A 24,692-nucleotide genomic window follows, 5' to 3' on the forward strand; every position below is an offset into this window, starting at 1 on the left:
AGTGATATATAAACGACTACAAATCATCTAACGTGACAATGAACCAAACACTACCATAACAGCATGTCCTAATCTGATAATACATCAAATGTATGACAACATATAGCAATAGACATAGCACTCCACCAAGAACATTTAACAGCAACAGAATTATTTCTCTCAACTCCAATATAAAAAGCAGCCAGCAGGATGATATCAAATGATGGCAGCTCTGCTTCTCATAAAAGGACCTTGGGGACTCCAAGGAGATTTGTGTATCTGCACTTCAACAGCATAGCAATGTGGAAATGTTAAAGTCAGTAAAGCAAACAGTCCTCAAATGAGAAGGGCAACAGATGTCAACCAGTATCACATGTCAGTAAACAGCAACAAGACAGAGGGTACTTTTCTTAGCACTTTTGTGAAAGCATCCTGCTATCAGCTACAGCCACATCTCAGCTGTTTGACTCTCTAAGTGGTGGTGCTTGTACGTGTGACCTAACTCCCACCACGAGAGGATTTCCAAACATATGTGAACACTGCCCACTGAATTCAGCTGAAAGAAAGTAAAAATGTTTTCATATATTTATTGTGGCTTTTGAAAAGTGAAAAAAAATACACTAAATATTCTCAAACTGGTTGAAAGCTCATTGTGTGCTTGGCAGAGACACAGAAGCATTTACATTTCTCAGCTTTAATGCAAAAGGATCATCCTTAGGGCAAAAAAGGAGTCCTGATTCATCCATTTTTTACCCTAAGTGCTAAGACTTCTGACAGTAAGGCCAAAATACGCTAACTAAAAAGGCACTCTTTGTACCATAAACACTAGGCCACAAGGAACTGGACAGTGGCCATCAAATCACCGCCTTTTAATTTTTTCTCTCTCATCTATATTTCTCTAAAGATTTCTGGTAAGAAGGCAGCTGACTCTATACAAAAGCCAGAGGCATTGCCAGTATCTTGGTGGTTTCATACATGATGTATCGAATCTAACTTATTTATGCAAGCAAAACAAAAAACAAACCAAAACAAAAAACAACCTGTCAATTAGGGAAAGATGTATTTCAGTGTCAAAACACCACGGAAAGAGGTAAAGGGATACATTGCTACTGCTGAGTCACTGCTTTGAGTCCAGCCCTGGATGAAAATATAGCCCCCAGTCATCGGACATCTCAGCTGTTCGTGCAGAAGACAGCTTGGTTCTCAGCAAGCAGCACAGTCCACATCACAAACTGTCCCTGACATTGCTTGATAACTTTGCTGACAGTCAGAAGTGAGAACACACGAAATGAATGGACTGTGAAAACTCAGCTGTTTTCACCACCAGAATATTGTCTCCAACAATACGTATATGAGTTATACACTGAAATTTAGGGTAATTTTTTTATGGAGCACATGTCCTTTCAATATAGATTGATGATATACTTATCCAGGAAGGAAAGTGAAAGAATTAATTAAATAAAGAGGCCATACCCAGCCAATACACTACAAAGAAAAGCAAAAGCTGTCTCCAAGCCTTGCCCAAGGATGGCCTCTACCTATACTTGTACAAATGAGGAACTTTTGAAGAAAAGGAAGGAAAGCCCACAGCACCTTAACACACTCCCTGCACACACTGTGGTGCCTAAAAACAACCACCTCCTTCCTTTGCATTTCCAAAATACTCTAAGGGAATAGAAGTAAAAAAGCATCCCAACAGGACAGAAAGGCCTTTAGTAAAAGGTGCATTAATTGGGTAAGACAAGCCAACAAAATGATTAATTTGCTACTCTCCTTCAATATTATGTTTACACAAGTTGATTATAGCACTTAATTACTAATTCACCCTGCTCAAAAACAAGAGCACTTTAAATTTTTAATGAGATGAGGGAAGGCAATATTCCCTAACTCAACAGGGAGAAGTCATTTTATTTCCTCTTTTGATTTCCCAAGTTATTTCCATTTCTAAGGAAAAAACTATCCCCTCCCTGATCTTTCACTTGGTTCTTGCTTTTGAAAATATGGAAATCACGTAGAACACTTGTATTAATTTCAGTCCATGACCTGACAGGTAATGCTTTGGAAGAGGAATAGAGGATCAGGTCATCAGCTGAAGCACGTCCACGGAAATAAGTGGAGCTACACAAAATTACACCAGACAGCCTGATCCAGAAATGAAAAGGGCCCCATCTCGCCTTTTCTGTCAGCAGAAAACTCGAGCAGGTCCCTGCACTACTTATGGGTGTTCTCACAAGCGAGAGCTCTGGTCAGCAATTCTCACCAAGAAGGTATTGCCGAAGAGGTGCCAGCTTCTCTCAGAGCAGCAGTTCTGCTCAAATGGAGGGCAGCATCTCTCTTACATAGGAACAGACACCAGTGGTCTTGCTAAAGAGAAGCAACATATTGTTAGAATAGCAGTACCTACCGTAGAGGACAACGTGGCCCTAATCAATAAGACGAGGCGACATGCACAAGAGCATATACACAACCTGATGGGGTACAAGGGGAAAGGGCTGGATGCACATCACAGATACGGGACACTACACACAGCACTAAATACTCACAGAGCTGCACACCACACACCAGGGTGCTGACACGTGTACATGCTCCAGCACCACCCGCTGCTGAACATTTAAGCGGCTCCATCTAACAGAACATCGCCACCACGCCTACCTCATTTTTGTCACATTATTTTTTTTTTTGCTGGTATCATTGCTTTGCTAAGCACTCTCCAAACATTCCTGATGTTTGGAACAGCGTCAGTGCAAGACGAGGTCCTATGGAAGGAGCATTAGTAGGAAAGAAAACCAGTCCTGCTCCAACCCTGACTTCTAGCTCGATGCTTTACACCAAGAATGCCTGCAGAAAGTTACCAGTAAAGCGTCTTGTGGCAAATCATACCAAGTTTCTTCTCTTCCACCTTGGCCAGAAGAATGACCCACGTTAAGATACCAAGTCCAAAATAAATCTGGTAATTTGGTTTCATACAGGTAATTTTATTAATTGCTTTAATGTGCAATTAAGGAACAGTCAGTGGGCTGCTGGATTTTATAAGGCAATAATCCCGTTCCCTGGCGTACAGCTTTGTCCCAAAACGTAGGTTATCAAAAAAAGAAAAGAAAAAAAAAAAGAGCTGGATGATTGCCAAATCAAACAGCACCTTCTTCCCATTTTCAATTACATACAAGTGAAGCAGAGTAATGAGGATATACTGGAAACTTTGACATTTATTTATTGAATATTTTTACTGAGAAGGAATTGCTGGCTCGCTAAACCGGAAACTATATTTTTACTACAGAAACAATCACACAGAAAACCAGGATCCTGCTGCTCTGCATGAAAGGAATGGCTAGGACCAATAAATTGGCCCATCTAAGCCAGCAATGTTACGGTTATTTCATTTAATGCGGCACATATTTCAAAAATCCGAAGCCCCGAAGTACGGCATATATTTCCAAAATCTTTCTGTCGTGCGATATTGCACAGCGCTGTCCTCTGTGTCAGCACCGACCCAGGCAAGCTGCGCGGCAGTTCACAGGAACAACGACCAAGACATAACAAAACCACTAAAAGGAAAAGGCTGTAGCAGGGGCAAGTGAAAAGATAAACTAAATTGCAAGAAGAAATTCAGAAGATTTTCTCCCTTTTCCGGAGATTCTGGAGACTAAATAACTAAAAGCTGAAATGGGAAATAACTCTCACCACACTGTGTTTTTGTTTTGTTTTGTTTCTCTTTTTTGGATACCAATTGTTTTAATTCCCTTTTACCACAGAGGAGAAAAATGCAGAGAGAGTAAATGAAGAGGAAAACAAGGAAGTCAACATTCTTTGAAGGAACAACATATGGTGACCAGGCATGAGAGATGGAGGTTATAAATCTCTCCTTGATGGAATTACCTAAAGATGAAATTGCAGATCCAAGGGGCTTGAGCTTTTAAAACTACACACATCCAGCAAGTCAACCTGCATGGTTACAAATCTTGCATTAACCTTCATTTCCAGTATCTTTTTGCAAAGGCTCGGCATACTGAGGATGTTGTTCCTGCTATAGATGTGGTGAACAAAAAGCATGAAAATCTTTACTCTGCAAATCACTCAAAATAAGAATAACAAAATAAGAGAAATAAGAATGAGAAGAAAATACCGCATCCTGCAAATAGCCACTGCTGGGATGAGAAAAGGGATGGAGTCAGGACGTGTATTGGTGCATGTTTCTTTGTGAGAAGAAACTTATTTAGGGACAGCAAAGTATAGAGGAAAAGCTCATTGGTGTTCCAGCTACTATGACCAATTGCCCAGGAAAGTGAAGGGTGGGCATCCCATTGTTGTACATACACTGCTGGCTGGGTTCATCATACAGCGATGGGTTGGTAAATGAGCTCCCTCTCCTTGGAGCAATGATCCCCTAACATTTCTCTGAAGCAGATCCTTTCCCATTTCCAAATTCCAGTGATGGAATGGCACAGGACTAAGGATCAGGATACAGGAGTATGAGAGTAAAACAGCAACCACCAAGTCCACATATGTGGACACAGATACAGGTTAAATCTGGATGAAGATTACCAGAACTGATTGTGAGGGATCTTGGTTTTGGGTGGTATTTCCAAGTTTTCCTAAAGATGCCTGAATTTCACAAAATGGAGAACAGCCAAACCAGGAAAACCAGATAGTTTTTATGTGTTTTGATTTTGACATGGAGCGGAAATATCCAAAAATCATTCTGAGAAATGTGACCAAAATCACTGGGACAAACACAGTAAAAATTCCCCTTCAAACAAACATAGAAATAAGGAAATGGCTTATTGTAAAAAACACACTTTTCTTCTCTACTGTTAGACTGAGCAAACAAAGCTCTGAAAAGCTCAATAACTAAGTACAAAACATCAAAGGACATATAATAACTTCTATTATTTGCAGAGACTACAATGCTGCTGAATGTTTGCAGCAGCACCTCTAAGAAAGATTTTTTTTTGCAAAATATGTTAGAAAAATAAACTTAAGAGAAAGCTACTGAACGGCAATGTTAGAAGAACATTTACACCATCCTCCCCAAAAAGACATTTATAAAGTTTCTTGTTTCTTCATAACATGTAGTTGATTAAAAAAAAAAAAAAAAAAGCTGTGTTTGGGAAATCACACTTATTATGCAGTGCAAAGGCACTCGGATTAAATTTATATTTGTTCTTTTGCTTTATATACTGGTATTCCCGTGAGCCAAGAGGCAGGAACCTCCCAACATACTGTAAAAGAGCAAACACTTTTTAAATTAAGAAGTCTCTGACATGATGTAGTCTGACTGCAAAAGATTTCTGAAGGAGTGTGCTATGCTGACATATGCATCTATGTATAAAATATGCCTATCTTCTGACATTCTTGAATAAGCTGCTGACATATTCTGGTATGTAAGTGCAGGGATAAAAGCTAAAGGAAAGGAATATACCAAAATTATATAAAAACAAATTACACAAAATTTTGCAGCTATAGATTTTTCACATGGATATGAAGACAGAATTAATAAAAACAGATTTGAGATGCTCACTGATTGAATAACAGTGCAAGTTGTCTTAAACTAGGAATGAAATATTGGTGTATTGGAAGGGAGAAGATTAACAGAAGAGTAGGAATTAAATATGAAGTCCTATCACCAAAAGCTGCTACTGAAATTACTCATATCAAGACAATCAAGTTCTCATTACAAGCACTGGGTTTCTGAAGTAGGTATACACATTGCACAATGTATTTGTTCAAATAGGATTCATCTTAATGGAAGAATTCTTAGGAAAGCAAGCTGTTCCTTGTGCTAGGAGAGGAAATGTCTTATGCTAGTGGAGTTGACAGGTGGGAAAAGAAATATAATTTTGAGCATACAGACCCTTCTTCTGATTTCTGTTTATTATTATTTGTTTAATATAATAGCAGCTAAGTCATGCTTTGGCTGATCCACTGAGCATGAAAGCCTACTGCCACTTTTACAACTGTTAAAGGACTGAAATAACATGAATAAACATGAAGCTCCATCCTCATTATTAACTCTGCATTCACTCTGAGCTAGATAACAAGTGTAGGTGTGCCTTTTTTTTTCTTTTTTTTTTTTCTTTTTTCTTTACTGTATATATGCTATGTTTCTTATGTTTAAGATTCCTCAATGTGAAGGAAGGTAAGTAGGACAAATATAACTGAGATGAAAGTGGGGCCTTCCTGCAGGAGCAGAGCCTTGCCAAATTCCCTTTTCTGTCTGTAAAATTACACAGTCTAACTTCAGAGAGAGCAGCTTATACTTGCATGTAGCCACAGTCAAAAGACTATTAGATCTTCTACACCTCTAGCAGAGTTTAAAAAAAAGGCTTGTGAGAAAGTGATGCTGGCTCTTGTCCGGCTGTGCAAAAGGTACAAACTTTTCCACTTGAATTAAGGTCTGTACATGGTGCCAAATGTCAAAGCGTAAAATACAATAAAAATGAAAAGAAATCAGGTACTACATACCTGTATAGATGCAAAATCCCCAGAAGCACAAGCTCCAAGAATAGCAGCACCCACCAAAACAGACTCCACTTCTTTGGACAGGACAACAGGCTTGCCTATACAAGAAGAAAACATGTCTCTGTTAGAAAGAATAAAGCAGTACAGCACTAGCAGCACAATAAATAATTAAAGTAAAAAATACAAATAAAAAAGGAACGAAAAAGGACTCAAAAGCACGCTCACGCTTCCATTCATAGTTAAAATCCACCATAGGTTAATGTAAATATCTTGCTGTGTGGTTCCGGGCTCCAACAAAAATGCAGAATTTAAATAAAACAATTCCAGCAAAATATTAATGCAGAACATAAAGCACACAAAGACCAAACCCCAGATCTTTCACAGTGGTTATTTACCTTAAGGCACCTGGTATAAACCTGTTACCCACACCCACCAAACCCACCTGCAAATTAAAAGCTGACCTTGAGGGGAAAACAGGGAGGTATCCTTTTTGTTTCTTTTGCAATGAACAAAAAAAAATAAATGTTTGTGTTTGTTTTTAAATATATAGCCAACAAAGCCAGTCTGTTTTTGCTGGAAGACATAAAAATATGAGTAGTAACCTTTCACAAGCTATGTATGAAATCATATGAGAAATCTCATCTTCCAAATTGTACAAGATATTTGAAAACAAGATTAAAATCCTGGAAACAACAAAAACACCAAACTTGCTGTATATTTTGAAGTAGAATTAAAAAAAATTGTTTCATCACCCATGGGAACCATCAAGAACATACTTTCCTTCAGTTCACACAGAGTTTTCTGAGATCTGTCTTACCAGTGTAAAAAGAGCAGGAAAAAGAATAATAAACTAATAAAAATCTGCCTGCTTTCTTATTTCTCCCTTAAAATCCTAAATAGCAAAATGTCTAAATACTTTTCTAGCTACACTTCAGATGCCCGTCCTCACTAAGTCGAAGAGTTTCATATTCCTACAGTATTTGGTATATGTCTGAATTTCCATTACTGACATAATTTCATTCAGTGCGTGATGATGCAAACACAGTGGTGGGAGGAGGGCTTCCTTCTGTGAATAGCCTCAGTGATATTATGCCCCCAAAAATGCTGCTCCTAAGAGACAGCTGTAAGGCTACAAGGAGCTGAAACTGGAAGGAGGATCCAAAGAGAGCTCTGAGTAACTCCTACAGAGGAAAAAGGCAAATACATGCTTCTGAAAATGGGAAGTCAAATTAATGTAAGAAACAACTATGAATGCAGAGTAAATTCAGCTTCCATGCCAGGCATTGAGTTACATGATGCTAACTTCGCATTGTTCCACCAGTTAAAGCTGCTAACAATCATTTTTCAGTAACATAAAGGTGCCATGGTCCTTTTTATATAATATCTTCCCATAGGTAGCACAGGCAGAGAAATGGGTAAAGAAAATGGGTACAGCAAGTGTGTGTTTGATCGCTGGAATGCCTACTAACAGTGAACTAATGGAATTACAGCCTCTCTTCAATTTCTCTGGATTAAACCAAAGGCATCCACCTTAAAAACGTGCGTGGAGGATCAGACACTTGAGCATTCCTCCTGTTAAGATGGACAACAGCTCAGGACTTGGGTCAACTTGGAACAGATGCAGACAACCTAAAGCTGAAGCTTACAGCTCCATGGCTGTTTGCCAGGCATTGAAGCAGAAAGCAATTTTCAGCATGCTCTAAAATTTACTGCACATTTCCTGCATCACCAGAATGAATGCAGAACTCTTACCAGACAAACAAAAAGATCAAGATACTTTTTAAGTGCCCTACAAAATTATCTATTGGATGTCTGCATGGCTGAGTCATGGGCATTTGCAGCTAACAATAATATATTCAGATTTTTTTCTTTTCGTGGAAGAATGGGGGATTGATCCTGGAATGTTAGTTATTTTATCTGATAGGCTCTAATGAGTTCAACACAACCAAGAGCATTTCAGTTAGATGAACTCTGACATCTCTTGTCAGTCACAGATTTTACAAATGGGGGAGAATTCCAGACTGCAAAAAGGCCTTTTTGTACTGGATTGTACTTGGCCATTAGTTACAGTCAAAGAACTCCTGATTACATTTTAATCAGAATACCTTTTCACTGATCTTTTATTTTACGCATCAGGAACCAGCATCCCAAACTTCACATGCTGAAATTCACCTAAAACACTCCAGCCATGTAGGGAAAGGTATGCACCTGATAACATTGTTTTTCTGAGTGTCACTCTGACTACAAAGCACTTAGTGAATGTTAAGGTCAATAGGCATTACACTTTTTGCTTCTCCATTTCTGTTTTCATCCTAGCTAAGTACATAAAGCCTATTTTCATCTTCCCTCCTGCAGCAATGTTATGAAGTATGGTTTGGTGTTAGAGCAAGTCAGATCACAAACCAACTGCCCCAAATCTGAGCATTACAACGTTAACCATGACAGCTCAACTGGTCTTAATTTGAAATATACCCAAAGCACACATCACTCAAAGTTCCTCTGAAGCCCTTCAAACTAAATTTTGTTATTTGTTCCACATTCTTTAAAGTATATTCAGCTGACTCACAGGTGTGCTAAGATGTCCAGTACACAGAGGCTAAGGGGAGATGAGAAGTACGGGGCAAGCCTGAGACCTCCTCTTGGAATGAACCATACCCAGGACCCGTCATCCATCAGTTCTACAAAATCACATGGAACACCATGCAGGAGCAAGGACCCAAAAACTGTCCCCTAAACTATACTGTTGATAAAGACATGGACAATTTGGAAAGGGACAGTTCTACATAATGGATAACGTCCAGCATAAGCATGAACATGAAGCTCCACAGAATTCAAATAGGATGAATCTGATAGAGGTTTTAGTAGAAATGAAACACTCCTCACATAAAACACCCTCTCCAAGTGTACTGTACAGTATCCTCATCTAATTAAGTTCCTATAATCTGTCTGAAATGAATAACTTCTATAGAATGGTTAGAATACATTTATAAAAATCTGATAGTGAAAAACATCCTGGACATGTAATTTATACCTGTTAGTTTTAAAAATTCCAAACAGTTGTTGTTGTTTTTTTTCTTTTTAATTCTATCACACTTTCTTAAAAAGTCTTTAAGGCTAAGATCCACAAATTGGACATCATGCTGGAGGACTCTCCAGAAAGCTGATTTCTAACAATATGAATTATGGAGTTTTGTTTGCACCACATCTCTGTGTTATTCAAGTATCATTAAATTTCAGGAAGTCCAGTTGTGCAGGAAGTAACATTTCATTACAATATTTTTGGCCAACCAGCAAAATACAGTTCTATATAAAGAAAGTATTTATTTTTCCAAAGACAAAGTACTTAGCCACCTAAAATAATAAAATAGTTTACACTCCTTTCCCCACACTTCCTCTAACTTACCAGTAATGTCAGCGTGCATCTGCACAAAGAGAGGGTTCTTGCTCAGCCCACCACACAGAAATAGGGTGTTGAGATGATGCCCTGCAGCCTGCATAGTTTCCAAAATATGTCTTGTTCCTAACTTCAAAAAGGGAAAAAAAAATAATAATAATAATAAAAAAAAAGAACACAACAAATGAGCACAGGAGAACAACCACAGGAACAGATCTTAAAAACCAATGTTCAGGACAATGTGTAGGACTGAAATGTGCAGATGCTAACTGTCACCTAGGAGTAACCTGAGGCTGGGAAGAGATCTGTAGGGGCATGGACTAGACTTAGCTTTATCCAGTAAACAGAATCGTAATTGAGAACAAAAAAAATCAAACAGATGGCACCAAGAATTGGGAAGTACACAAGCACTACATATCACACTACATCCTTGGGATGGCTGAAGAAGGGAACAGCCAGTCTACAGTGGCACAGGGAGAAGGGGCTTACAGGGAAGTACCTACAAGGGCGAAGGCAGCGAGTATGAGAAGAGATAGAAACGGGCACCAGGAAAAACTGACGGCACTGATAAGCAGCTGGTGGTGACCATAAGCAGCAGAGTATAGAAAACATTTCCAGACCCAGAACTAAACCCTACATGGCAAAGAACATTCTCACCAAAATTCCTATTTACTTTGTAAAAAAGCATCTGAAAATCACTCTCAACACAGAGATTTCAATTCTGGAGCCAAATGGCAAAACAGAAGAAAAAAATGAGGGCAAACGAAAAACCTGTATTTTCTGTCTTTTCAGCAAAAAGGAAAACCTGAAGAATTTTCTATTGGCTTAACTATTTCTCTTGGCCTTTGCCCTTAGCAAAACAAAATGTTCCATTTCACGTCTGGATTAATTGAAACATGTCTAAAATGTGAGCATATTTTTAAACTTCTCATTTAGAATTCTCCATTCTGAGAAACTCAAATTAGAAGATTTCAGTGTTGTGCTCGGTAAACAATGAAAGCAAACACTTTGCCATTTAAAAAATACCTTTGCTTTTCAGGCTTGCTTTGCTTGCCTCCCACTATTCACCGAAGTCAACCCCTCTCCCTTTTTCCTCTTACAAGAACATTTTCAGTTTCTCTTACAAACTGTTTGTCTCCCCAAGTTCTCAGCTTTTTATAATACCCTGGAAGTTGATTTTGAAGTAGAAACTTGACAAAACGCCAAATTCAAGCCAAAATTTTACCCAAACTGACTGTTGGTATGAAGTCTCCTCCTGGTTAAGTTTTCACAAACCGTTATAGCATAAAGTTTTCTTTATAACCAGGTTTTCCTTATGCTGTGATGCGAGTTCACTAAGAGGTCTGCAGCCTGCAATAAATTCCTCTTAAATAAAAGCTACTGAAAATTGAAACTAGCAGAGTTTCATCAGACTTGAGACATTTACTGTGAATGACTGGCACAACGCAGGACAGGTCTTCAAATATATTTTGGTTTTTAAGGCGAGTGGTTATGAGGAACTTCAGCAGCCGCAACACCAGCTGACTAAATCCATCACTTCCCTATTGACACAGAGGGCTAATTTCCAAATCACACAGCCGCAATTTTAATTATGGAAAAATAAACTACTCAAGAAAGAGTCTGTCTCCTCCGAACTGGCTTGACGGCCACAATTATATCTCTGATCATGTTCTCGTTGGTCTAACTGTTGCATCGCGTTTTGGGATGAATAGCTGCAAGGATATTCTCTTCCACTACTTCTGAAATTCAAATTTATGAACAACTTCTCTCACAACATACACATGCCAAAGACCCTGAGAAATGCTGTGAAAATTATTTTGTGTTTACCTGCCTGGAAAATTGTATTCACAGAGCAATTTAAATTAAAGCCAGACTTATTTCACCGTGGGGGGAACTAATTTAATCCTGGATTGGAAAAAATGCAAATTGAGGGGCTTCAAATGCAAATTTTATATAAAAAAGAAAAAAGCGTCTCCTGCTGAAAAGAAAACTAAAGATTAACATTCTGTGGGCAGGCCTACACTTTTTACAAGATTTTTGCTTGGGTTTAAAGCCTATCTTGCACCCATTGAAGACAGCTAACGGTATGGGACTGGGGCTGTCCTGAGCAAGAACTGTTTCCTTCAGCAAAACAAAGCCAAAATTGGGAGTAAAATTAAATTTCTCAGGTATCACATCAGCAGTTAGTAAATGTATCAAATGAAAACCAAGTCTACTTCTGTCTACTTTCTAGTTACCGTTTCGGTAGTGTTCACAGAAAAATCAATTTCTGTGAACTTGCAATGAAAAGCAGAGTATGACCTTTTTATATTAAATCTCATGATCAATGCAATTAAGTATCAAAATGATCTACAGATGCTGAATTTTGAGTCAAACACAGTGTTCGTGTTTTACAATAAAATGTGAGTTGTATTGCACAATGAGATAATAGGTGACTTTCCCAGGATTTCCAGCAGAGAAGGTTTCCACCTCATTAGCACAGTACAATACCTGAGCACCTGTTCGATACTGGGAAGTTTTGTTTTCGGTTTCTTTCAAGGCAGTATCAGTGGCTGGCATTGTTTAAACTCTCCTACACATTCTTATTAAAATTGGGGGATTATACCGAAGCATCAGGTAAACCAAGCTAGATTTAAAAGGATCAAAACTGACAACAATCAATCCTAGACTCACGTTATTTGCTGAAGATGGAGGGTTAACACACAAGATGTACAATTCACAGTAAATTTACAGCAGCCGCCCACCCTCCATCCCAGATGGCTGACCCAGCCTAGCAAAGTTGTTGTTTAACCAGTAGAAGAGTTTGGAAGTTTTCCAAGCGAACAGAGTTTTGTCAGGAAAACTCCCCAATTCATCAAACTGTTAATGTTTTGCAAAAACACCTCAAGTTCAACAAGCCTTTTTTTTTTTTAAAAAAAAAAAATCACAAAAAGGATGTCAAAGGAATGTCAGCTGCAGTCCCCGAATGCCTAGGGATAGCACGCCTCATTGCAAATCCCCTGCACCAGTGTTTCAAAACAACTTCTTTGACCCAGGTTTTCATTTCAAAATAGAATTTCTCGTGAACTGGAAACTGTGGGTTCCAGAAAGTCTCTCATCTGAGAAAACTATGGCAGAAATAAAAGTATTTCAATAAAATTACCCATCTCTGCATGTTAGCAAACATCTATGTTCTTGTAATGATTGTCTCTCATCTGCTTTTACAGAAACACAGCCACAGCCTGGAAATGCCATGTACGAGGCAACTGCTTGCCTTGCAACAAGGGAGGAATGAGATCTGGTCCATTCAGTCAGGAGAGCTACCAGCTGAACCACTGACCCACTCCAACTTGCTGCGGTGCAGTTCTGGCTCATTGACCAGGCAACACAGGCAAATCCACAGATTTAGGAACAATTTGAAAGTCAGGCATCTTAGGGGAAAGCAAGTTCCACGCCCATAATGTCAACACTGCCCCTTAAATTATCAGCCTCTTTCCTCACATCGGCATCAGACACAAAGGCTCTGAATTGTCATACAAAAACTTTTTAGGGGAACACACTCTCCACACTCTGTCTCATACAGCAGGGAGCCCTCACCAATGTGGGTAAACAGTATCTTGCTCCTTTAAGAAGTCCATTAAGTGAATTCAGCTATTATTAGAAATCTGTTTAGCAGAAGGGAATGATCGGTCCGCCACAGAACATGAGACAATTCATTTATTCTTTTATGCACTTAAAATGGCTTACAGCAATGGCTTGAATCGTGGCCAAGTAGATAAGGGCAAGTTCATCCAGACCCCGAGACAATGTTAGTCCAACAACCTGTGCAAAGATCAAAAAAATAAATAAAATTACAAATCCAGCCAAGGTAAAACTCTTTATTTTCTATGGTTTCTTGTTGTAACAAGTTTAAGTGCTAATTCTAAGCCCTATTTTTGTAAGTTATACACATAATATTATGTTAAACATGTTATTCCTGATCTGGGGAAGAACCACATAAATTGTTCTTGCCCTTGCAAAGAAATAAAGAACAAACAGCATATTGTGTGGGATTAGAGATAGATTAACTCTGACAGTTTTATGTTATGACTCAGACATTGCTTGTGAATGTATTTAATGTAATAATATGAAAATGCTATTACATAAAAATAAGTTTTTAAAAGCACTTCTCCCTCTCCTTTCCAAGCACCCTAACGCTGAAAGACAATTAATAATTAAAGACCATATCTTAACCTCCTTTACTCTGACATAAATCAATATTGCACTGTAGTTACTCTGGATTAAAATCAGCATAGGCAAGACCTGAGTGCAGCGATAAATGTGGCAGAGAAAATGCACTGCTATTACCAATATTTGCGTAGCGCCATCGTACCAAGGGAAATTCTAATTCTGCTGAAGGCTATGGCTCTTCCATAAAACAATGCAGGTATAATAGGACCACACAAATACGTAAGCTATCTGTATTTTTTAATGTTTCCCCTGTTTGCAGTTTAAAATATGTGGCAGTGCTTACAACTACCCTTTCATAGCTCAGCCTCAAATACAGCAAATTTTGATGCTGGAAAGTAGCTTGAGATACTCACTTCAAGGACAAGATGACATTTTGACGTATGTTTTTGCATTAATCACTAGGCATTTTGATACCATCCAATTATGCCCTTACGACAGCTTTCTGTTACGACCCTGCACAGTAACATCCTGGCCTGTTACCTAGCCTATCTACCACTCTGACGTTCAGTGAAAAGAAACATCCAAATGTTTAAATTGCAGCTGAAAAGCTCCCCAGCAAAGGATCTCTCTGGTTCCAGACTGCAGTGCTCTGAAAATTTCCTCATGCAGAACACAACATTTCAAGCCTCTTGCGTTCCAAAAGTAGCATTTTTAAAACCACAGAAGATTGGGTTTAGCTTTGAGCAAAGACGTATGAAGCACCGTGCCTGCATATTTTTTACCATCTATGCCCATTTTTAACAAAAAGCAGAGGAGCTTTTCAGTTTCTGTTGAAATTTGCCACCCAGCAACTCTGATAAAATACCTTTACAGAACATTTATCTTCTTTAATTAAGCAATCTCTCAAGAGAACGTTTCATTCATTTCCCAGGTAGGTATACCCAAATTTGTGCTAAAATTCATCACAGCAGAGATGCAAAATCAGGTAGGGAGGGGAGGTAACAAGTGTGAGCACTGCTAGTCAGTGTTCTGAAGTATGATTCCTGGGAAAAATACTGGGAGACACACTCATTCTTAGAAAATAAATGTGGCTGTAGTGATATCTGAACTATAATGATCTCTGGTTTTCTACTGAAACATAAGCACACTTCAAAATACAGCAAGAAACCCAAATCCTATGGGATAGTTTAAATAGCTGAGGAGGAGTATGTTCAAAATTGAAAAAAAAGCTTCTTCCAGATTTTTTTTTTTTTTTTACCCTGTATTGACCTCTTTGCAAAGACAGGCTGTTTCTTACCATGCCCTTTAGTGTCAGATCTGTTAAGGGAGATCTGTTACCATGGAAATCTGGCCAAACATGTAAATCAACAGTGAGGAAACCCACAGGCAAGGATTTCTTAATCAGATCCAGGTGACTGTTCAAGTATGTATATATACTTTGAGCTCTAGAAGAAAAACAAGTTGGAAAAAAAGTGGGGGAGGTTATTCATCAAACATAAAACATTTGTACTACTATCAAATGCAGAAAACCCATCAAAGAATCCCAAATCCCAAAAGTAAAACAAAGGGGGAAAAAGACAAAAGTCTCTGCTTGCCAAGCTCATGGCATTGCAGAGTGCAGGCAGTGGGGATGCCTTTCTCCATGTCCATCCAGCAGATGATCCAAATTCCTCAGGTCTGTAGGATAAGGGAAGATACTAGATGCTTGTGATCTCGAGTTTGTACATTATCTCCTACGGGCCCCTAGTCGAGACCAAGTGGTCTGATATTTTGGGCTTTGATGTTGCTTGTCTGTAACAGAAAGGTGCTGACACTGTGAAAGAGAAAGTTGGAGAAAAGAAAGCCGAGAGTTACGCATGTTTAAAAATTTCTCCAATTAATCAATAGCACTAGGCTTTCAGCTTTCCTTTTTTAAACCATAATTATTTCAGTATGTGTTATGATTAAAATGCAGCACTAAGGGTGGAGGAGAGAAAGCAAGTGGCTGCTATTTTAGGGAGGAGCCGAACATGGGCCTAAATATGATTGTATCTAAGTTGAGATACTACACCCAGCTCCACAACATTCACCAGACATTTTCCTGGACGACCAGTAATCTTAGGACTAACAGTGAATTCTTCAATGCTTTGGCTTGCAACAGCTCTAGTGACATTCCATTTAAAAAATGTTGCAATTATGCTCAGAATATTTTTTCAAACACTCATCCTATCATAAACAGATTCGTATATATTTTTCAACTCCTTGGAAATCTCCAAGTGGGGCATTTAATTCTAGACATGTGGGTCAATAATACATCTAACCCTAATTACAATTGATTAGTCATTGTCTCATCCACTGTAGACCCAAACAGTGATAGTCATTTAGCCTCTACATGTATATTCAATCACACACTAATGAGATCCCTAAGGGAATTTGGCATATGCTTTACTAGTTTGACTTCTGACCTGCTAGCAGCTGTATATTTATACTTTGCATTCAACCATTCAGCTACATGTTTTTTCAATTATACCTTACCATGTGTATGCTATCAGAGGATATCATTCAAACTGAAGTACACTTGGAAGACATTAAAATAACTAATTCACATCATTATTCACATACTTTTAAATGTGCTTTATGTGTCTTCCTGGACCTGAATGATGATAATTTTGAGGTCACAGTCTTTTTTTTCTTTCTTTTTCCTTTCCTTTTTTTTTTTTCCCCTTGTGTAGAGGTGGCCTTACTTTCTACATCCCTAAAGACTGCGCTATATGCAGTATGTGTAAGGACAAAGTCATTGTATTTCCAGTCTAATCCAAGGTTTGACTGTTGAGAAGAAAAAGAAAGGAAAGCTTCACTCAACCAGAAACCCACTAGAAATTCCAGCTTCCATCTGATCTCCATGCTGCTTGATTATTCTCGCAAGGGTTAGCCATTTGTGCCACTCTGATACAACCAGAACACAAGGACTGCACAAAACAAGCTGAAATTCAGCCAGTTATGCTTAGGATCCAGATAACCTTGGAATTACACTTTTTCACACCTTTTTCTCTTTTTATCTATATATAGATGTGGGTTCGAGTCTGAGTGATTGGCAAAGTCCTTAATTTCCTGCTACTCCAGTTTCTACCAAGCCTGCAGTATTACGCCATGAGCTCTCTGAAGCTTTTTCTATCCAATTCCAGGAGATGGTATCAGCAGCAGCTGGAGCTGGTTTGCAGAGCTAGGCACAAGCTACTGCTCTTAAAAAGGAACGATGTTGAAAGTGGAGAATAAGAAATCAATACAAGTTTGCCCAGGGTTATGTTCTTATTAGGGGCATGATTTCAAAAAGCAACAAAGTTTGGTATTTAATCTGTTTAAGAATCCTGGAAGGTGTCAGCATGCGTCTTTGAGGAAAAAATCTAGAAATTTTAGATTTTCAAATCTACAAAAAAGGCTACAAAAATCTACACATACAGAAAACTGCCAAATATTACAATGTTCTGCTTGAAAGATACCAGAACAGCTGACAGATATTGTGTGTAACGTCACTGCTTTTTTTTTCAGGAGCCATTAGATGGGGAAATGGCATCAAGGAAGGAAAGCAAATTCTGTCCCAAAACGAAGCTCTTGACAAACACAGCTCAACTTCAAAAGGCATATAATCTTTGATGGCAAACAGTTAGACCCTTTTTCCACCAGAAGATTAGAAACTGCGATTTTAGGGAACGTAAGTATTTAAATTTTAAAGCGTAAATGATGGTGTTATTTCTTTGATTTCCTACTCTAGACTACACATACTGGATTTTACCGTATGTGATGGGTAGATGTCAGACCTACACAATATATGGAGTGAAGACCAAATGTGTTATCTACACAGAAATTTCTGCAACTCAGTGAACTGCAGGGAAAAAAAAGAAGCTTTGATGTTCACCGAGTATGTCAATTAGTTAGACCAACTGCTAAATTTACAGCTGTCCGGACAATCCTCATGTAACTCAACCCTCTCCATTTCCAGTAAAAGAAGGGAAAAGAGAACATGGGAATAGGACTGGGAGGGTTGCACAAGACTGGTCTTCAGCACAAGTGGTCATCGGGAGCTGGTTTCTGGCAAGCGCATCTAAGCCACTCACGCCCTAACAAGTTACCACAAATCAGCTGAAACAATGATAAATGCAGCATGCAAACTCTTGCTGCTGGTATATGCAAAGGAACAGAAATCTGCACAGTGTGGTTTCTGAGGCCAGCTGCTCAGCAGGCAGTTTGACACTGCTGAGCCTACTTACAGTGTTGGGAGCCTGAGAGGAAGGCCTGGAAGACAGGCTTGGGAAGGCAGAAGTAGGCCGCAAAAAAAGAGGCACATATTTTTCACCTTGGATGTTTTTCTTTAAAATATCCAGATAGACGTGCTTTTTGTCACCACAAAACCAGCTCAACTCTTCCCAGCATTGCACCTTGCTTGGGAAGTAAAGGGAACAAGCAATTGCACATGAAGCATGGAATTTGTTTTCTTTCAGTGACCCTTCGCAATTGCGGGACAGATAAAAATTTCTACACCAAGAATATACTAAATATAATATAATAAAAAGAGAGACTCTGAAATATTCTGCTGAGATTTCCAGGCACGTAATTTATCACCATCGTCAACAATCCTCCAAACGAGACACTATGTTCTCATTAAGTATATGACTTAATGCAAGTAAACACAGTACGAAGTCTGGGCCAAGAGTGTTCGCGAAAAAAAAATGCATCACACTTGTACAGCTACTGCTATAGTCCCTGATATAAGGCTACAATTTGTGTTCAGTATGTAGAAGGAAACAAATATGGAGAAAAATAAGTTCCTGTTTTTTGTTGATTCAAATGGAATTACCAAAATTTTACAAATATTTGAGAAGGAGAGGGAGAAAGGGGATGGCAGAATTAATAAGAAACTGGTTTACTAAGTTTGTAGCAATCAAAACGTTTCATTAGGAGTGTAATATCTGGAAAGCATTATAAAAATACATTGAACAAATTAATATTTATAAAAATTTTATAATCCTTTTAATAAAATATTACAATCTTTTTATCAATGTTCTCTTTCACAGTTTTACTTACCGCAGAAGACTCAAATCCAAAGTTATGATACCACAACCTCAGATAACATGGCTTTCTCTTCCCGATATTCTGTATTTAGTGGCCTATCCAGATCACAATCTAAACTCTTAGCACTCTGAAATTAGTTGTGGTCAGTCAGTATCAGACCCCGATATAGACAAGCAGGCAACTGCATACTCATTTTTTCTGCAACACACATAAAATGGTTTCTTCTGGCATTAGAGACCAAACTAATTCTTTGTCTTAAGCTTGCGCTTCATATGGGGGTTCAGGAAAAATGGCCTGGAAACTAAAATTCTGGAAAAAAACACCCCACAAGCAGTCCAGATCAATTGTTATTCCAACACAGAGATACATTTGTTTCCCCATTTTCTTTTTTTAAGAACAACAAAGAGAATTCTAGGAAGCATGAATCTATTCCATACTGAATGAAGTCCAATAGATTTCTGGGAATTCTGGTCAAGTTCTTAGCAAACAAATAAGACACTGAACATTACAAAGCATCAAAGGGTCATCCAGAGAAACCAGGTACCTTTATCTCCCCAGGGAGGGCTGAAAGTAACTACATGAATTTTAATACATATCTCAGGACCGTCACTTGTCTTTTAGACCAGAGTGATAAACTGGAGATAAAGTGGAAAATTTTCTGTTTCCTTCTTTGGTCCAAGGAAGAAGAAGAAATTAAAGAGAGAATCAATTTTTCATCCAATGTGCCGAATTGTTCAGCTAAGATCTCTATGGGAGTGCTGTGAACCATGTTAAGAGGAACCCAAGCCAAAATAGTCTCAGAACATTCAGATCCAACAGAAGCGTCTGAACTGTCCTCATCCACTTCTAAAGCAGACCAAACTAAAATAATACATCTCTCATATTCGCATGCTCAAGGAATCCTGGAACTCCATGCGAATCTCTCCTACAGCTTAAGTTTTGACTGAAAATTTATCCTGGCTTTCTGTGTTCTATTTTTGCTGTCATGCAGGAGTTTCATACTATGGCTATGCTTTCCTTCACATGACTGTTCAAAAAATATTTAATAATCTATTTTTAATTAAGCCCTATCTCATCCATAGAGCTCCGTATGTCAAATAAAGACACATCATTAGCTCAAGATGCTCTGCTGAACAGCGATAATGCTTCGGTACCAAGAAATATGCTGGGTTGGATACAAAATACGCTGAAAAGGAGGAAGTCGGTATCACCACCTAGATACCCTGAAGGTATCCGAGGGGAGGTTAAAGCTTTGAGCTCTGAGCAATCACCTGGGAAGCCTTTGTAAATACTTCCAAACCAGTATTGCTCTGCTGATTCTTGTGTTCCAGAATATGTGTAGAGCACTGCAGTTTCTCAGTGCTGGGAATAGAGTGTATCATCAATTGGTGAGGCAGGCAAGTTACAAAGAAATAAGAACAGTGACCTGGCTGTGGCTTTTGATTGTAATTCCGGGAAGGCAACATGGCCTCGGACCACATGCTCTATCTGAAAAAGAGGAAAACAACATTTATGGAATGAATACCTCTTAAAAATTCAGTCCTGGAAACGCGCAATGCAGTTTTATAACTTTAAAAAGACAAGAGCTTCTAAATTACTTATTAGGTATTAAATCCTCATGAAGCCGATGGCAAAACTCCCACTGACATTACTGGATTCACAATTTGGCTTAAGAACAGTAAGTAAAAACAACTGTATAGCAAAAAAGGCAACATATAAGCATATCGCTCCTGAGTCAGAACAGCAAGCTGAAAGGATGGATTTTTTTTCCTGTCCAACAATATTTGAGAATATGTCCTCGAATCTCTCCTCTTGCTTTAGTGCATACCCTCACTGGAATTCTACCAGGAGCATCTTCTTGGCTGAAATCCCTACATCTTTCCATATCACACTGTTAAGATAAAACACAAGGTGTGTTGTCATCCTGATACATGCTCCATATGCTCATTGCAGGAAACAAAATGTTTCCCCTACAAGCAATTATTGCTATAAAAAGCTCAATACAGGCTCTGCCTATACTAAATTTTAAAACATTCCTCAACTCCAGGATGGCTATCGTTATTCACAAAACAAAGTATCAGGTAGAAGTACATGGATTTTTAAGACTAATTCAGCAGGTTTTGTGGCCTTTTTATAATATTCCATCAGTGTGACCATAAAAGCTAAGGAAGCAAAACTAGAGCTACTCAACTGCACCGACTATGTTTGGTAATACCTACTGGCAGCAAACAACATTAGGTACCTCATTTTTCACTGTATGAGTTTAGGCCTTAACCAGTAGCAAAATTTTTATAACGAAGCATATGCATCTGAATGTAGAAATAAAAATAACGTATGCCTGTTCCTTCTGAGATTTACATCAAAGACAAAACTCAAACATGCACATGCATTAGAAACAAAGCTTTGGCCTGATATTTGCAATATTGAATAATCTCCGTAGAACACAGGAGCAGCTCATAAATTCAGAAACAAATCTATAAATAAGTATCATATGTATGTATGTGCTCTGAAAACACTTTACACAAAAATGTTACAGTAGTTATAAAGTTAGATATTTAAATGCCCTGAATTCAAGACATGGCCACATGAGGGTTGCATACAGAAACTCTTTTCTGCTATTCTTTATTTTACAGTTTGTAATGATATCATGACATCCTTCGTCTCTGTTACGCAATATCTTTCTTTCTGTAAATTTTGAAAGTCCAATGCAAAAATCCAACTAATCAATACACAAACTTTTTCGAAGCAATCAGAGTTTTCAGTTCTTCATTTGGACTCTGTGTGAACCAATGTTCAAAATCCAGCAGACTTTTTCATAGCTATATCAATAAAAAAATAATTACAGATTTTTAAAGGGAAGCATTTTAAATTCAACAGATAGCTCTAAAATAATTCACCTTTGGGCATAGGCCAAGCAGTGAAAAGAATCCCAAAACATGTCCAGATGGTAAAAGCTTGAGAAAGCAGAAGCTTACAAAGACTATAGCTTTAAAATTGAAGTGATGCTGAATGTGGTCTATCCTCCATGCTAGTGTGCACAGACTGTTTCTTCCTGTGGCTCCCCATGTGTTTGCTGTACATAGAACCTCAACAAAACCACATGAAAGATTCTAAGAACGTTTCAGTAAGATAGCTTCCCTAATATACCTAATATTACTACAGTTGACTTCAGCTATGCATCCTAACAAGAATATACATTTTTCCAGCAATTTCTTAAATGACTCAGGAGCACCTTGTTCTCTGGTACTAGAATGGAATCCGATAATTACTGAAAAATTTTGAAATGCCCTAACATAAAGCTCACAGTACATTTTCAGTGGGGAACAACCATATGCCAGCTAACAGAGAATACTACTAACTTGCTATATCCTCTCTAGAGTTGAGTTCAGTGTCTCCACCCACTTTGGGTTAAATGCATAGAGACATCTCTCAAAGTGTTCCTACAAAGTAATGCACAAGATTTTCTGTTTTCCTTTTGAAGTGGTTTGTCATGAGCAGTAACTAAATTTTACTTCTGGTTGTAGCAGTTACCTATAAAATGGGACACCTCGGCTCTAGCCCCAACTCAATCTGAAAAATTTAACACATACACATCCTACCTACTGAGAGAGTGCTGTAACCATGAGGCTAAGGGTAGGCGCTGGGATGAGGATCGGAGGCTGGAGGGGAGGAAGAGGGCTGACTCTCCCACTGAAGGTGTGACACTGTGCAGACAGGAATTTAAGACTCACGTGGCCAAGGACCGCACACGGGAGGGAACACCAAGTCATAGCTCACTGCTTAGGGTGTGTCTGAGCTTCCTGATCCAGGATTATTTTTGTTCCTTGTTCAGTGATTGTTTCATATGGAATGTGTGAATGCAGTGATGCCCGACTCCGCTACTTCCTGGACAGGTACTCGCATCACGAGGCTTTTTAAGAGGTAGGCGGTGTTCGGTCTGAGTAAGACAGCAATTATGCCTGCAATTTGTGAAAGGCCAAACCCACCTGTATGTTTCATGAGCTTACAGAGAACACCCGCAGGACTGAGCCCTGCTTCCTGTAGTTTCTCAACAGGAGCCTTGCACCTTGCTGCTCAGGGCTGGTCAGCATTGAGCGAGCAGGGAGCCACATTGGGAGCTTTAGAAGCTTTTGGGGTTGAGCAGGCATCGAATTCTTGCTGACACTTTAGGACTCAAGACGCCGACATTTAACCTAAATACTGTTTTACACAGCGAGACTTTCTTTAAATTTGACATCAGTGTTTTAGTATTGAGTGCCTCCGTGGAAATAAGACAATTCACTTTTAGAGGATCCACTACGTTTTTTTTTATTATTATTATTTTTATTGATAAATTAAATTAACCTAATACACTCAGACTCTTTGCACTCAAGGGATGGGGTAGATATAGATAGGATAGCATGTCAATATATTACTACTCTGTCCATACATCTTTCATTTACACTCATCAATGAATGAGTACAAATGTTCTATATAACAAAATGTGTAATTTTCTTTATCTCGAAGTCTATCTCAGCCTCCTGCTAACATAGAGAATGAATGCCTATTTGCCTCTAAAACTATATAAAAAGGAAGGGCATGTCTTCCTTTTATGGAGGAAGTGCTCTGTCCCATATATAATTCCCTACTAGAATGAAAATGAACAGGCTGTAAGGACAGAGCAATCACCTAATTGTTTACTGCTTTCAGCAGCATGGGTTTTCCTATGATCTTGTAAAGATGTTTCGGGCAAAGCTCTGACTTAATTGGCAGTGAAGCTATCCCAAATGATGACAGTTAGCTCCCATCTTGGGGCCTGTGTCTCTATGCACTTACCAGTTTTCCTGTAGCACTCTGACCTCCTTCGTTCAACCACAGTCCAGGTACCATAGCAGAGAAATAAGGTCCCCAAACACCAGGCACAAAAATGGGTGTTTCACTGACCTGGAAAAGTAAGAAATAGATTTAGTGACCCAAACTAACTGTCCAAGTCCAATACTGAAAACAGTTTTTACTTCTGCACTGAAGTTACCAATATAAGTGGAAATGTATAAGTAAAGATTTACTCTATGGAGAATATAGAGAAATATGTCATCATTGGCATCATTTTTAGACAACACAGCTGCAGCTACTGATTGCACAACTCCTATTTCTCCCACTCACACCCATTTACACAACAAGCCAAAGAAGAAACTTTCAGGAATAGGAGCTGTATTTTACACGGAGAGAGCAAATGCCTTGCTTCTCCAGAAAAACACCTTATCTAAAACGAACATTTGGATAAAACAGTCTGTGTTAGACAGTCATCAGAAAACACAGCTAACATTATCAGTAACCAGTGTTTACAGAGCGCTCCTCCTGTATGTTTTTAGAGACTCAAGGGGGGATCCAGCACACAGAGAGGTTCCCCCAAGAGCTGCCAGCTCCCAGGCAGGTGCCTTGGGTGGAAACTGCAAAACTGGCCTGGATGAAAGGGGATTTGCTTGTCCTAGCCAACAGGAAATACTTGCCTGGGTCAGCTTTAGATTCTGCTGCTTAGGCTTAGCATTACATGAAACATTCCTTAATATCTGTGAGCCCTTTCGTTAAGCCAGGTATTGAATCACTCCCTTTCGGGAACTGATGTGCTATCCCCACATACAGCGATGGCTTCTTCCTATACAACCCTTCAGTAGCTACGTTG

At 38.8% G+C, this 24,692-nt stretch overlaps 1 protein-coding gene across 9 annotated transcripts in view; it reads right to left on the reverse strand.

Annotated features, from left to right (window-relative positions):
- Positions 1 to 24,692, reverse strand: part of FGGY (FGGY carbohydrate kinase domain containing) — a 137,369-nt gene that overhangs the window by 22,503 nt on the left and 90,174 nt on the right. For 5 of the 9 annotated variants that reach the window (XM_068690944.1, XM_068690946.1, XM_068690947.1 and 2 more), the window contains exons 9-15: positions 23,846 to 23,953; positions 20,457 to 20,518; positions 15,279 to 15,426; positions 13,559 to 13,633; positions 9,842 to 9,962; positions 6,442 to 6,536; positions 2,240 to 2,343 (exon numbers count right to left, since the gene is read on the reverse strand). In XM_068690944.1, coding sequence (XP_068547045.1) covers positions 2,240 to 2,343; positions 6,442 to 6,536; positions 9,842 to 9,962; positions 13,559 to 13,633; positions 15,279 to 15,426; positions 20,457 to 20,518; positions 23,846 to 23,953 — 713 coding nt within the window. The remainder of the gene's footprint in view (positions 1 to 2,239; positions 2,344 to 6,441; positions 6,537 to 9,841; positions 9,963 to 13,558; positions 13,634 to 15,278; positions 15,427 to 20,456; positions 20,519 to 23,845; positions 23,954 to 24,692) is intronic. The other 4 variants (XR_011099016.1, XM_068690941.1, XM_068690948.1 and 1 more) reach the window with 1 other exon arrangement.

This window comes from Anas acuta, chromosome 8 (assembly GCF_963932015.1).
Source record: "Anas acuta chromosome 8, bAnaAcu1.1, whole genome shotgun sequence".
Taxonomy (NCBI): domain Eukaryota; kingdom Metazoa; phylum Chordata; class Aves; order Anseriformes; family Anatidae; genus Anas; species Anas acuta.